This window comes from Schistocerca americana, chromosome 3, assembly GCF_021461395.2.
Source record: "Schistocerca americana isolate TAMUIC-IGC-003095 chromosome 3, iqSchAmer2.1, whole genome shotgun sequence".
Lineage (NCBI taxonomy): Eukaryota > Metazoa > Arthropoda > Insecta > Orthoptera > Acrididae > Schistocerca > Schistocerca americana.
The window spans coordinates 945,628,676-945,645,165 of record NC_060121.1 but is presented as its reverse complement, the minus strand read 5'-3'; the positions used below and the strand labels follow the sequence as shown (position 1 = coordinate 945,645,165).

At 39.7% G+C, this 16,490-nt stretch overlaps 1 protein-coding gene across 1 annotated transcript in view; it reads right to left on the bottom strand.

The window, feature by feature from the left end:
- Window positions 1–8,187: 8,187 nt before the first annotated feature.
- Window positions 8,188–16,490, bottom strand: part of LOC124607165 (collagen alpha-1(XXII) chain-like) — a 30,884-nt gene continuing 22,581 nt past the window's right edge. Inside the window, exons 2-3 of the mRNA XM_047139377.1 lie at window positions 13,301–13,488; window positions 8,188–9,551 (exon numbers count right to left, since the gene is read on the bottom strand). Coding sequence (XP_046995333.1) covers window positions 9,375–9,551; window positions 13,301–13,488 — 365 coding nt within the window. The 3' untranslated portion in view covers window positions 8,188–9,374. The remainder of the gene's footprint in view (window positions 9,552–13,300; window positions 13,489–16,490) is intronic.

The following is a 16,490-nucleotide window of genomic DNA, read 5'->3' as shown; positions in this document are numbered from 1 at the left end:
AGCGTGGCCCCGGCACTCATCAGGCTGGCGCCTAGCTAACTGGGGATGTTGATTTTTGCTAAGAAACTGTAAGATCAGCTACCATTGGTTAACTTATACGAATTCTGGAATGGGAGAAAGGAGCTCACCTCTGTATACGTGGTGAAGGATGTGTTGTTTGGAACACGAAACAGGACAGATAGTGGGAGTCAGATACTGTATGGTTCTGAGCGCCAAAGCTATAGCTCCTCACTATTGGTTAATCATATTAAAACTATGGACAGTAGACTGCTATATTTTTCTTTTTTTTTCATCAGTCCTCTGACTGGTTTGATGTGGCTTACCACGAATTCCTCTCCTGTGCATATCTTTCCATCTCAGAGTAACATTTGCAACCTACGTCGTCAATTATTTGCTGGATGTATTCCAGTTTCTGTCTGTCTCTGCTCATTTTACTCTGTACAGCTCCTCCTGAGTACCAGGGAAGTTATTCCACGATGCCTTAACAGATGTCCTATCATCCAATTCCTTCTTCTTGTCAGTGTTTTCCATATATTCCTTCTCTCGCCGATTCTACAGAGAACCTCCTCATTCCTTACCGTATCAGCCCACCTAATTTTCAATATTATTCTGTAGCACCATATCTAAAATGCTTCTATTCTCCTTTGCTCTGATTTCCCACTGTCCATGTCTCATACAGTGCTCTGCTCGAAACGCATATTCTCAGAAATTTCTATCGAAAAGTAAGGGCTGTGTTTGATACTAGTAGTCTTCTCTTGGCCAGGAATGCCCTTTTAGCCAGTAGTAGTCTGCTTTTAATGTCCTCCTTTCTCGGTCCGTCACGGGTTATTTTGCTGCCTGGGTAGCAGAATTCCTTAACTTCGTCTACGTCGTGATAACCAAATCGGATCTTAAGTTTCTCGCTGTTCTCATTTCTGCTGCTTCTCATTGCTTTTGTCTTTCTTAGATTTACTCTCAATCCATATTCTATACTCATTAGACTGTTCATTCCATTCAACAGATCTTGTAAATCTTCTACACTTAATGAGGGTAGCAATGTCATCAGCGTATCTTGTCACTGATATCCTTTCACCTTGAATTTTAAACCCACTCTTGAACCTTTCTGCTTGGAAAAATCCCTGACATTGGGGATCAGAATCATGCACAATTCACACTCAAAATGTAAAACTTCACTTCTTGCTTGGAGCACGGGGGAAACTTCAACCGAGAGAGGGACATGGACTGCAGGGTCTGAGGGAGAGCAGTTTTCGACGCAGGACAGATGACTTACCACAGCAGTCAGTCACGGACACAGGTTACTAAGTATGGTGAGCAATATCTTTGTTCGCAAACCAAGTTGTAGGAGGCAAACGAAGACTTTAAACTAACGTTAGAATTTTCACACTTCTATTTCAAGCATACCGATTAGCAATCGCAGGCTCAACATGAGGTCAATCAAGGCAGTATATACATGCGTAAATCTTTCTGTTGATCTTTTCTTATTTCTTGATTAACAATGGGCAATCGCAATGCAGCTTCTGGACACTTGGTTGCTACCCAAAGTGCTTGCTGATTCTAAAGTGTTCACTCCACATCCATCATTCTACTATTGCCAAGGTGTTGATGTTAATTCAGTTGTAATCTGTGTTGATACCTCATGAACGTAACTGTCCTCTGTTATCTGTGTGGTTTTTTGTTAACTTGAAGTCTATAGCGACTTCTAACAAATAGGGTTTTATAGGGACCACAGTTTCATTCAGCAGTTAGATGAATTCCCTACCTTTATCATCTTTGTAAGTGGCTGCACCTATGCTTCATATGTCTCAGGACCATCCCTGTTTAATTATTTCAGTACACTAAGTTATCCGTTAAGTGGTACCTGCAATTACATTCATACGATCCTACGGAGAGGATCACCTACATCTACATATATACTCCGCTAGCCACCAAGCGGTGTGTGGCGGAGGGCACAATTCGCGCCAAAGTCATATTCCCTTCCCCCCCCCCCCCCCTACATCCTCGGTGAAGGTCGGATTTCGGAATTTAGTGAGCAGCCCCTTCTGTTTAGCGCGCCGTCTATCTGCAAGTGTGTCCCACTTGAAACTTTCTATGAGATTTGTAACGCTCTCACGATGGCTAAATGTACCCGTCTCGAATCTTGTTACCCTTCTTTGGGCCTTCTCAGTCTCTTGAATCAGACCGATCTGGTAAGGGTCCCATACAGACGAACAATACTCCAAGACTGGACGAACTAACGTATTGTAAGCTATTTCCTTTGTTGAAGGACTGCATCGCTTCAGGGTTCTACCAATAAACCGCAATCTAGAGTTCGCTTTACCCGTTACTTGTGCAATCTGATCATTCCATTTGAGATCATTTCGAATAGTTATACCCAGATACAGATCGTTCTGACATACATGGTGGTATGTCAATTGCTCAGTCCTCAGCCATAACCTCACACTGCAAGCTTTCATATTGTCTATCCCGCTGATCTGCAGCAAATCTCGAAGCAGCTGAAGTAAACAAAATGGACCATCATTGAAAATATAAGCAATTTGCATCTGCTATATACATGCTGAAAAGAGCTCCTCTATCTCTCGGACGTCCTCAGACCACAATGTTCTAGGTCTAACACTTTAGTCATAAATAATTTAAACACAAATTTTGCACACACATGCATAAATTAACAACAAGGAAAACGTCATAACTAACAGGCAACAATAAAGATGGACAGCTCAATAGAAGAGTCTGCTTGAGCTGTATCCAATGGTAACAAATACAGGGTGAACCAAAATTCAGTCAACATTTGAAAATGCACTAATTTATGGAATAATGTAGGTAGAGAAGCAAAAATGGATACACATGCCTAAAATGACGTGGGGGTTTCACTGAAACTTAAAATGAATGCAAAAATTGGCCAAAAGGTTGTGCTATACAGCAACATGTCAGTAACGCCTCATGAGAATCTTTATAAAATGAGCTGCAGTGACAGGTGGAGTAAGCAACCGTAGCATGTCGACTTTACCTAAAAAGGCACTGTCAGTGAAGCTTTACTATCACAATGGAGGATACCCTGTTGCACTTTATCCTATCGCCATAAGAAAGATATTCGAATGGGGAAAGGTCTGTGACAAGGGTCGCTGTGAGGAAAATAAGCACGAAGTTCAAAGCTATGGGTTGTTTAGACGATCGGCCCAGTGGTGGGCGACCAGAAACAAGTGGACAGTTCATGAAGTAATGGAGACTTTAGCGGTTTCATCTCCGCATGGTGAAGTCAGCGCTCGTGAAGCGGTACGTCACACTGGCATTCCACTCAATACTGTTTGGAGAGCACTTGCAAACTTCCACCACCTTATGTAATCTGGACTTTAATAAAAATGGCAAGGTAATTTTAATCAAAAAACAAGGAGGAGTTTTGATCTAAATAACAATAGATTTATTCATTCCTAACATCACAAGACAAAAAATGGCTAAAGAAACGTTACACAAACATTTTTATTTGACAAACGCTTTCACTAATATGGGGTCTATGGTGGACAAAGTGATCAGTTGGGGATCGACACACGACACTAACCAGAACACTAATCGCTTTACCTGACTTCATACACGTGAATCTGGGGCATGGCACTAAAACTACGCCACAATCAAGCATCCATACTCCACTATTCCATAAAGGAAAATATGGTTTCAAAGAACAGGGTGCAGGGAAGCATATATTGAAGGCCTACCCCGTAGCAGCAAATACTTTACCCTCCTGCTAGTCTGGGCGGCACACCATGATGCGTTCGGCGACTGAAGTCATGGATGGCAGCAACCTGTTATTAATGGCGCACGCCCAAAAAATGCAAGTACGCGGTCTCGCGTTCGGCTAATTTGGAACACAGGCACTTCCCTATGAGCCTCTGAAACACCGGTGGATTCCAGTGTGCAGGTGAACCCGTTTGCTGGTCTGCCAAACCAATCTGACTCTGTCCCACGACTATGTGTGACGGAATATGTCGAATGTTAAGACATCCGACTAAAAAAAAAAAAAAGTACACCCAAGCATCAATTTTTGTGTGCGTGATGCTAGAAGCAGTACCTCTGACGGTTCAGAAAGTGACTGGCACAGGCTCTAAGTGGCACACTAGCAAAGGACACAAGTCGCACCGTTTAGCCAAACACCTGAACTTCTTTACTAGCGAACGACAGTACAAGTGTGTCCTTGCTATGAGCTACCTTGCAGAAGTGTCTCTGGAAGGTTCCAGATACTGCTATCAAGACTGTACGCCTGTGTAAGTGGAACTGTGCCCTTTCCCGGCATCAATGGTTTTTACTCATGATGATTATAGGAGAAAGTCATTGTAAGCTCGATGTTTTATTCAAAGTGAGGCAGGTTGTAAACTGAAAAGATTTTATTCTGGTATGCTACCGAAAATTACTCCAAAGGCACATTTGAGTAAGTTGCTAATCCTAGTTCACAGCGTTAACTTATACTTATTAATGGCAACCCTTCACTCACAGAAATAAGTGATGGGTACTTTCACACTGACATTCTTATATTGATTCGTTGATTTTGTACATTTCTCATCTTTCTCACGAATTTGATTTAAGAATTTCGTAGGTTTCACCCTCAAGTTGTTGTATCCACTGTTTTCAAAAAAAAAAAAAAAAAAAAAACGATGTTATTTTACTATTTCTTTTTCATTAAAGCTTGTAACTTTATACGCTTATGATCGTAACAAATGATGTGAAATGCTTACATATTATTGTCACTAACTGTAAATACTCTCTTTACTATTTGGCAGAGGGTTAACAAGTAGGACTTGTTACTTAAATTTGTGATGGTAGTAGTAATGGCCTTGGTATAGTGATTGTTACCGATGATGTTGGTGATAGTCTTAGCATTGTTTCTTGTATTTTATGCAAAAATTGTGTTATGCTAAACTTTAAATGTGTTATACGGTCGCAAATGGTGAATGCCTCCAGCCTTTACCCAAGGTGCCCTGTCTGGGGTTAAGTTTATATTGTATGGGAGTAGGTTGCCTTTAGCTTCTCACACACATGGAATCCAACTCGTCACTTACACTACCTTTTGATATGTCATATGCTTTGCCCACGCAGAGGCATATATCGCCTTCAGGGGATTGAAAAACACCTTGCTATTATTTGTTGTACTGTTTCCTTAATTATTGTAACTTCGTATATTTATAGCTATAACAAGAGATGTGTTATGCCTACTTTTTCTTGTTATTGTTCGTTATATATTGTACTTGATATCTGACTTAGGGATAATTGTGAAAATTATATCACCTACTTTTTGTGTAAAATGCTGTGAGATTGTGCTTATACTTGAGATATTAATTGTCATATACTATGTATATTGTATAGTGATTATTGCTGGTGGAGCATACTACGGCCTCAGGTCTAATGAAGAACTTGAATGTGCCATAATATACTTTTTTTGTCATGTGATTGCCTTTGTTAAAACCTCCAGTCTCTGTGAAGGATTTTGACAGATGAATGGTATTTTCTGTATCAGTAGGTCACAAAATTTAGCTCTTTATTTTTACTTACTCATCTTTAAGAAATTTTTGATATGGTCCTTTGCAATTATTTCTTTTTTCCAGAATTATTTCTTTGTTTATTATCTTTTTCATTGATCTTACATAGTTTTTATCCCATCAATAGATTTGTAAGAAAATTTTAAAAGTTTTGTCTATGTATGCATGGTTTTCATGGCTTTTAAATAACCCATTACGTTATTTTAGAGTTTTGTTTCCTTAGTTTCATATAACTTTGTATGGCTAAGATCATAATATATGATGCTACATGATTACTTATTCTTGTACTATATAGTTGCAGTAAAGGTCTATCTATTTGACCTAGAACTACCTGTTGTAGCCACATTTTGTAGTTACATAATATATCTAACCTTCCATAAGATAAAGTTTATTTTTTAGAAGTAACTTCTATATTTGAGCATTGTGTTATTGGTTTTATGGTGTCATATTGTGCTTCTTCTGTGTTACGTACACATTTCTTGTTCTATGATGACAATTTTTGTAATGGCAATTAATTTGATATCAATATTTATAATACGATATTGAGATAAGCAGTGCTTGTACATACAATGAACTCGTACACAGTTATAGCCTGACTTAGTATCTCTGTTTTATTAATTTCTTGTATCACCCATCTTTGGTACTTCCTTTATAATTTGTATACTACATGATGACCAGTTATCTGCTGTTCTCATGGGTCATGCTCTGTTCTGTGTTAAAGTTATTATTGCCTTTCTGTATGTAAGTAATTGAAGATGATTTTTCATGTCAGTATTTGATATGACATCTTAAGAATATTAATCTTTTGGTACTTGTTATTTCATGTAGAGCCTGTATGCAAAAGATTTTCGCCTTTTATATAGTTTTTTGGGCTTAGTTTTGGTTGTTAGAGGAACGGAGATGGTTGTACTTGACCAAAATTGGTTCTAATAAAATTATTAATACAGCTCTCTGTCATATAATACAAAAAAATACGTTACACAGTTGGAAATCGCCTACAAGAATGTTAGATTTCAAGAACATTATCTCCACAGAAAAGTTATTCTTCAATTCACAAACAAGATTCTACGATATTTAAATGAAAAAAAATTGCCAACCAGTATTTTGTGTGACTTAGCAAAAGTATTTCATAGTTCATTTCGTAGTGTTCTTCTACAGAAGCTCACATATAATGATATCAGAATTTCATTAGCATTTGGTTTTGGTCATATCTAACTAAATTGCGAGTGTTTCCTAAAGAAAGCCATGGAATGTGTTAAATGGATCAGGATCTTCAGAAAGGGGAATAATTATTAGGTGTACCACAGAGATCGATATTTGATCTGCTCTTGGTATTGTTATCTATAAATGGCCTTCCATCATACGTGCTAAAAACCGAAATAAATCTCTTTGCTGATGATGCAAGTATTATAATCAAATCTAATGGGGTAACGTTAACACTTGAAAAAGTAAATATTTTCTTGAAAATAAGTTATTGGTTCTCTGCAAACCGAGTGTCACCGAATTTAGAGAAAACACTATACATGCAGTTTAATATTACACAAGGCCTGACCACGGCATTATCAATAATGCTGGATGGTAAATCAATAAATTAAATGGAATATATTAAATTATTATGTTTTATATTGGCAAGAACTAATCTCGAAGTCACATGTTGAAAATCTTCATAAATGTCTAAGATCTAGAACTATTGCATTACGCAAAATATCAGATTCTGGGAATGAGAACGTCAAAAAGTTGACTTCCTTTTAAATGAAATGATCGTATGGCATTGAGAGCCGGCAGTCCCCACCTGGGGAAGTTCAGCCATCGTGTTGTAAGTCTTTTTATTTTTAGTTGACGCCACGTTGGGAGAGTTGCGCGTCAAGGATGATGACAGGATGGTGAACGGAGAAAATCTTCGGCCCGGCCAGGAATCGAACCTGGGACCTCTGTATGGTAGTTAGATGAGCTGGTCACTCGGCTAAGGAGGAGTATACTTCGTTTTCCTGCTTCCTTTCGGTAATGTCTTACGGCATCATATCCAAGTGTAAGGAGGAGGGAGCGAAATTGGTCAATTTACGGGCTAGGGAGTTTGTTATTAAGTTTCAAAACAGCAAAGAGATAGGGCAGTTGAAAGCACAGCACTGAGAAGGCAGAAATTCAGTAAGTAGTAGAGATGATGAATAAGACCAAAGGAATGAATCAAAGTCTGATTTGTTAGACGAAATAGTACAATCAGAGGAGAAACTGTCTAATATCCGATTTTCATACAATGGGATTGATTAGATACAAGGAGTAACAGAGCAAAAGAAAATAGATGTCTTTAGAATGTTAGCACGAAGTAAAAGATATTTTCAGAGAAACCTAATACAGTAAAAAATTATGAAGTAACAGACTATGAACCTTTGAATGTGACATCAAATTCAATGCCTATGTAACAGTAAGCGGCAGTAAAAAACGAAACCCAAACAATTTTAGAGCAAGGGGAAGAGAGGTGGGGGAGGAGGGGGGGGGCAGTTGATTGAAATCCGTCAGAATCCGTTACAAATGGTTGGTAAGCCACATAACAAGACAAACTGTTTGCTGTTGGTTTTGATCTTCTGCATGAAGACCGGTTTGACGCGGCATTCCATGCTAGTCGATACTGTACAAAACTCTTCATTTAATAATAACAACATGGGTGTTATCAAACAGAAATAAAATTGTTTATTAGCTTGTGACAAAATGATTTATACCACTATTAAATATCAAATTACAAATAAAACCCACAGGAAGCAAAGTTATTGTCAGAACAGGCAAAAATTAACTTAAGTATGATTTAGTTTTACGACAAATAGGATGTGAAATTTTATTAAATCAATAATTACATTATTACAGAGCATCCATTGAAATCTTCAGTTTAAAAGTCGGAACACATCTGGGAAATTAAACACCAATTCTACCGCAAGAAAAGGAGTTTTATTTATATAACAAATGTGACTTTACATTATGAACTGATTTTACTCCTCTTCTTATTTAATACAAGACTGGGGTCAATAAGTAAGCGAAAAAAATTGGGTATTTAGCTAGTGTTATAGATACAAACGAAAGGCGCAAGTAAAGGGTAGTAAAATATGCAAATAGTCAAAGTAAGCATAGGTCTGGAAATCAACCAGTTCCCTATAAGATGTATTACAACTGAGTACTTGAACCAGAGCAAAACTACAAATTTGCAAATAATAACCTCCACTTTACAACAAATTCTCCTCGTGGCCACCGTCCTTTTGAAGGCAGGCCTCAACAAGTCTCCCCATCACAGCCTGTACGCATCCAAAGATCCCAGTCGTTTTCCGAGTGCACTGACAACCAACCACAAGACGCTCTGGCAATACATCACCACCGTCTACAGGGCTGCAAAAAACCGAAGCTTATAAATATTCCCCCAGAAAAATATTCAACCGATTCAAGTCAGGTGACCATGAAGGTCAAATATGTTGCCAAACCACTACCAATACATTTGTCGTTGAAACGCTATTTACCAGTTCTTCGGTATCTGGACTGATGATAAAATCAAACGAGGGCAGATAATAACTTTGTAATTTACGCCGCATTTGCGGTGTTTCGTAATAAACGTAGCCTTGAATGTTAACAGTGCTGTAACATTAGCATGACAGCCTGTACATACATCGTACTGAGAAACCCATTGGTATCTCGATCTTTATTTATTATGATTATTTCCTTGTTTCATTGTTGTCTACTCGTCCCTTTCTATTGTACCTATAATAGTCAAATACCCTATATACATAATGGACATACAAAGAAAGGCTACAGGACAGTGCACATCGAGTTGCTGCATCCAGGATGTGCAGGCAGCAATCCAAACTACCAAGTTCACTGTGGTGGGAGCACATGCCGTTGGGAACTGCACTTGCAGCCTATGAAGGCGGCCCTCACCTGGTGCAGTACCTTCTCATATGTTAGACGAAGCTGGTGGAGTGACTTCTCTTGTTGCACTCGCAGCTCGTAAAGAATCTGTTCCAGATTCTGCAAGTCTTCACTCTGGTTGCACTGCCAACAAACATAAACAGGCTTTACAATGACGAAACACCACAGTCAAGATTGGTTAATGGTTAAGACAACTTCAGGTACAAACAACGCTCCTCCATCCCCCCCTCCCCCCCCCCCCCCCCCACACGCACACAAGGGATAATGGGTGTAGGAGAGAAAAACTTGGTGATTGGGAAGATATCAGCAAGGGAATTCTACAGGGTCTTATATAAACTGCCCAACAAAAGTTTTGCACCACCTTCTGCATATCTGCGAATGCATATGTGCTAGGATTCAAAGAGTGCGGTGGAACAAACAATAGACCTTATATAACAGGAAAAATGTAACTTTATTGGTACATCAAAACAAACTAATAGCTCAAATAAAGGCAGTGTATTCAAAAGTGAACAGCTCAGCACACCTGTGCACTCAAAATCTGTTGATGGGTGGCGTTTGATATCGCGTAGCTCCACTCCAAGAATTGTCATATGCTAGGACCCACCTTGATGGGTCGTTCACCATGTGACAGAGATGTAATTAAATGTTTCCCTGGGACATTTAAGTCTCTTCTTTATCTACGATAGTGATCGAAGTAGAAGATATGAATTAAAATTTGTGCTGCAGCCCTACCAGGGCAGCAGTGTTAATGTAAGGGAAAATAAGCTGAAGAAATGAATTGAAGTTTGTGTTGGGAAGGGCATTCAGCTTGGGTAGTTCGTGTAGCAATGTTGACCATCGTGCAGTGGTGGTGTAATAGAAGACCCGGGTTCGAGTCCTGGCCGCAGCACAAATTTTAATTCATTTCTTCTGTTTCGATGATTATGTGATAGAGATGTTACTGCTTAAACCTGTCCATCTCATCGATGGCGGGAATCCTGAAGTTATCTGCTGTCAGAGGAAGGTTTCAGCTGGTCTCAGACAGATACAGCACGTCATTTCGTTCGGTTGATTAATGCCTCCTGAAGAAAGGCGTTCACGAGATTGGCGAAGTGGGCTCGTACATTATTGTCTGAAAGACAAACCCATAACAGAACATTTGTCTGTAGTTGTGGAGGGTTCTGTTCCGGTGCTGCACTAGCCTCAAATCAGTCTTTATAGCAGAAAGCACGTCTCACATCCATACATGATGGACTGCTTGCCTTAGATGCTTATTGTTAGCTCGTCAGCTAAAAGCCCTTTTATGACGCTCGTTAGGCGTCAGTTACTTCCTTCACTCATTGGAGAATGGAATCTTGGTTCGTTTCCAGACGTTCACTTGCTAGTCTTCTTCACGTACCATGATGCTGAGAATTTTTTATTGTTGCTCGCACTGGCTGCCTAGAGAGTACCTTGATCTTGTCGAAATGATCATAGGTTGTATGGATCGGCGCAATCTTTCAAGTTGCCTCCGAAAAAGGTAGCACACAGCCTATGGCATTCTGTTCCGAGTAGCTAAGAGCCATAGTTTGTAGGCACCAGTCACGAGCAGCGATTTTGGCCGCAGACGATCACTACGAGGCAGATCTTTGGTGTTTTGTGTCTCACGAGAGAGGCTGAGTGTTTCCAAGCGACTTCCAGTGCTGAAGACTAAGCTTGTGCTCAAAGTCTAAGGTTGAAATGATCCTTCGAGGCATCTTCGTAGACTCAACAGTACACACAAGCCACGTTGTCCCGCTCATAACTGGAAACACGTAGGGCTACAGTCATCTGCACTGAAAATGCAGGTTAAATTTTACCGTCTTTACACAAGAATCTGTATATAGCTATTTCCCGTGATCAAAAGAACGTCTAGATAGAGGCTTGCTATCAAAAATCATAAACTATGCAATGCATGAGGATGGTGCAAACCCTTTTTTGAGCAATTTTGTGAATGCAGAGTTGTACTTTTGCAGGCAACAATAGCATTAGAATTAAACATGTTTTGGGGAAATTAAAGGGGGGGACGTTTCTCATAATATTTTTGAAATAATCATTAAGTGTCTCTCTGAAAATTGACACAATCTTAGTTTTGAAAAGAAAGTACGCAGCAGTCCAGCAAATAGAACACAATCAACAACAATTATTGTAGCATATAAGCAGGAGTTGTAACAATGGGAAAATGTTACAGTTCGTTTAGTGTAAATCTTGGTGAAAAAAAACATGTTACTCATTTGCTCAAACGACGAAATTCAGCAAAATTTGCGCATCCTATAACAACTTGTTTTGGAAACAAGCAAATCAACGTCTTAAAATATTTACACATTTCTTCTCATTGATGTCTCTTAGCTTAGTTATTGGATGACACATCACTTAGAAATAACTATTGATTCCACATAAGCAGACGATGAGTATTAAATGTAGAGTTCAACAAAAAACAGCTTGTAGACACGTCTTCCCAAGAGTTATTCATTTTAAGTGCTCCTTCACAAGATGTATGTGCGCTAAGTAAATTCGTCGTAAATAGTCCCTTGCAATTTTAGAAAAATAGTAATGTTCAGGGTTAGAACACTAGATGAAAAAAATTGCTTTATTACTCATCCCAAAAGTTGTCAGTAGCTCAGAAAGGAGTACTACATTCAGCCTCAAAAATTTTCGCTCATATGCCTAGCAGCATAAAATGTCTGTTCAATGGCAAAGAAATTTTGATTTTATTCTAAAGTCATTACTTCTGCACAATTTCTTCTATTTCGTAGACGAATACGTAATTAAAACCTGATGGAATATCTAGCATAGGAAAGGAAAAGTAACTACCTTTAAATGTATCAGTACCAAAACAAATAGTATCAAAGATTAAAACGTACATTTTCATTAAACTGAAGCTAGTGTACTATTTAGTAACTTGTTAATGGATAGAATATAGCCATATTCACAAAAAAAAATATATGTATGGACTCCTTCAACACCAAGCCGATGCAAATCGTGTAAATTATCTGTGGAACGTACAACTAATTTACTAAACCACACACACACACACATGTAGAACTGAATGAAACACATCGGGGTTGGTGCGCAAAATGTTTTATATGCTTGAGGAATAAGTTAAACTGTGTGAGAGTTAGTAAGCACAGTCACATTAGCGCAGCCGATAAGGCACCGTTATACCAGCAAGCTCCGTCATCTGGGCAAACCATTTATTCCAGAAGGTAGGATGGATGGCTCTGAGGCATGCCTACATCTGAGGACGTACCACAGGTACGACCCAATGCTTAACCATGAAATCCGCAAGATATAATAAGGATTTATATACAAATGATGATGACAAATGACAAGGACCGAGGAGAACAACTAACTCATGATTAATTTCGTTACATCTTCTTACTAATGTAGTGCACTTGCTAATTTATGAAGCAACTGATGTTGCTGTTCAGTTCTGAAAATCTAAGAGGATGCAGTTGCCTCGCAGCAGTTTGCCAGAACATTCATCACTAGTTCATTATTCACCCAGCAAAACATTCGCCAAAAAATTCCTTGAAAGACCGGAAAGAACGTATGCTCTGTTCTTCAGTTTAAATTTTCTGTAAGTTTATAAATGAAAAATTTGGCCTATAGACCTTGATTTTCAAGTCGATATTAAAAGGCTTTCCCGTGGCAAGCAAATGTTATTCTGTACTGGAGTTCTCACAGAATTTTAGATCCTTCCACTCTACTTTATTACTCATATTTACATACTGTGCCAACCTTTAACTTCTTGTTTCTCTAATTCTTTGTAGAGGTTTTTAATTTTGAAATATTTTGTAACTGTTCTGTGAATTGTCTAAGACTCTTTCGATGACCAACTAGCTGGGACAAGTATAGACAATAAGAAAACCAACCGCCGCAGATTTCACCGCTGAAGCAGCATCCAGTGCCGGTCCAGGACTGCCGCGTGGTCCGGGAGGTCCAATTTGGCCAGGAATTCCAGGTCGGCCAGGCAGCCCAGGATCCCCCTTCCTCCCCGGCAGCCCGAAATACCCAGGACCTCCAGGTGGACCAGGTTTACCGGGCGGGCCGGGAGCGCAGTCTATTTTAGTAATAACAATAGAAACAAGTGAAACTGTCATAGAGAAGAAACAACCTTCAGGTACAGCACAGAAGTTGGAAAATATGAATGCCTAAGTATTAAAACACGTTATCTGTAACTTATATATTTACCTTGACAAGTGATATGCTGGAAGGAATAAATTAGTGATTATTATCATTGGGAATATTTTGCGACTTAGGTAAAACTTTTGGATGAAACATCACTTCCTCATGCAGACAATGCATGTTCAACAGCACATGGATACGTCAGGACTCGCCTGTGAAGACGACATGGTACCACTCCTGTGTTTGGTGCTTTCACTGAGCGCATCACTTTTGGGCGTGATTCTCCCTGCTACCGCTTCAAGGAAAGCCGTTATACTGATAGCTCTGCTGACAGTGGTGCTGTAGGCGTCGTCAAACGGTGCGTGTAGATATTATTCTTGCAGTAAACTAGCCTATTTCTTGACTAAAGGTATGTTACATGACAATACGATCCTTCACGACTAAGAGAACACTGTCTCTCCTCTCAGGCGCTAGTCTCGTGGGGTTGTTGAGTCAGTGCATGACGTTGAATATACCCCTCCTGAACCCATACTCCCATATATGCTTGCGAGTCGGGGTATCTCGACCCTGTGAGCAGCAGTATCATGGAATGATTGAGTCAGATGCTGGTAGACATTTCCCTTCTTACAAGGGGTACAACACCAACTTCTCACAAACAAACAACATCCAATGCGATCTCTGAATGAGAACTAGCTGTATAATTTTTCGTTACATACAGAATATACTCCTACCTATTTTGTGGGGGTCTCACTGAAAAGCTAATAGTTTGTCTAGCCAAGCAGGTAGTACATATCTCGCCAGTTTGACTTTGGCTGTATGTCACCTTCATGCTATTGCGGTTTTAATAGCCTATAGCGCATACAGAGCTAAAAAAAGGCAGCAATTGGAGGTCGGCATGCGATTCCACATCCAGATTCAAGTCAAAAGCTTCTCTAGTAAAATCAGTTCAGGTGCTTTGTGAAAACGAGGAGCTGGCAACACTGTCACATCGTGCAGCGCATCGTAATGTTCAGAGAACCATGAGATCTCCCCATACTACCATACCAGCAGTTGCAGCTAGTGAAGTATACTACTGGGACATCAGACCAACATCCAGCATGGAAAATTGTTGAGGCTTTCGTGGCCACTTGTTGACAAACTTCCTACTGGCTTCTGTCTCGGGTTCTTCGGCCGACGTTCATCTAATGATTTTTCTGACGTTTCGCCAGCACGAGTGGCTGGCATTGTCAAAGCTTCAGCCTCCATTGCCGGTGGTGAACTGGAGCCGAGTTCGCGGCCGCAGACTATATGTACCTGGCGCGCCAACGTCCGAGGGCTTCTCCGCGGTCATTTCCGGTGCGGTTCTCCTCTTGCTACCTGCGACGGTCGTTCGCTGCAGTACGGGAAGCCAGGATCCGTTTACCTTAAGGCTTTCTTGTTCAAACTATTCGCGTGTTTTTGTATTTCCACAGCTTCTCGGAACAAGCGCGTGATACTGCTTCTCTACAGCCAGAACTTCCGTGTCGGCGAATTTTATTACGTGGTCGGTCTCATTCAGTGCGTGCTCTGCCACCGCCGATTTCTCCACCTGCCCCAACCTGCAATGTCGTTTATGCTCAGGATCAAAGAGCGAACAGCGCCCGAAGAACCCGAGACAGAAGCCAGTAGGCAGTTTGTCATCCACCATGGAGCTATAATTCGAATCCTCGTCAGGTTCTATAACGTTTCCTTATAAAACAAGCTTTATAGCTATGCAATTACAATTTTATTTATATATACGTAGGCACTGATTACGTCTGTGGACTCTGAATAATAATAGAATATAGACAATTAGGTTATATTTTGTATTTTAAAGGATTAAGTACTCGATTTGTGAAATAATATCTGTGTCGGCGAGTTCTGAAACCGCCACAGAAAAGAATTAGTGAAGAAAAACTCAAGAGATTTCATGACAATCAGCCATTGTATATAAGTAGTGTAAGAATAATAATGTCGTGGTCGTCTTCTTGGAGTCACGTAGAGAGGAGGAACCTGTGACGCTATGTTTAACACATAGGTAGCTTTCTTTTGTCAAGATTGTAAGCAAGACGCCATTAGTCGCTGATTATAAAGAGAGGTGTGTGAACTTGTTATTATTCTAGTTTAAAATATAATTATTTAATGAGAACTCGTATGGTATTATTAGAAAGCTTGCCTGGTATTTTAGCCATTTATTTAAGACATTTTCAGCTTTTTAAGTAGTGTTCGTGGTGAAAAGCTGCGACATGGCGGAACGAGCCGCCGCCGCGGCAGATTCAACTCTGATAATAAGGGCAATCATACGGCAATAAGCAGTCAGGCAAAAAGTGCATTTAAAATTATTTCTTACAGCAGTTCGAGATCGAAGTACAAAGCAGCAGATTTGACGTTGCGTTTCACAGGCGGACGTGGGCTGCTAATATTGTAAACTTTAACAGTGCCAAAGTTAAAATACTTTCATGTTTCAAAAGGAAACCTTGCTAAGCAAAAATTATGGACTCGTAAAAGTTATAGAAAAATCATTTTCTGGTTAATAATGATAGTCTCATGCTCTAGTGGTAGCCGTGGCACTGATTAATAATTAATGTTGACGAAAAATCCACTGCAAGGTTTGAGGTTCTTTAAGCATTGCGTATGGTAACTTCATTATTTTTTGTAACAGAAATAATTTCAGAAAGTTTTTATGATAGTTGTAGCAGAGATGGATATTGTAGTGTGCGTACTGTAAGACCTTCGGTACACAAACCGTCAGATTATTTGACTTGTCGCTCTAACGAAGTAGGCGAGTGTCAGCAATATGTCTCATGGTCTTATCGTGGCGTATTTATCTTCTGCCGCTAGGTCAGACAATAGAAATGCCACTTGCACGCTTAGAGTAGCAGATTGACGGTGACCAACTTTAAACAGAACTTGATTAATTTTCACACACATTTATTAAAA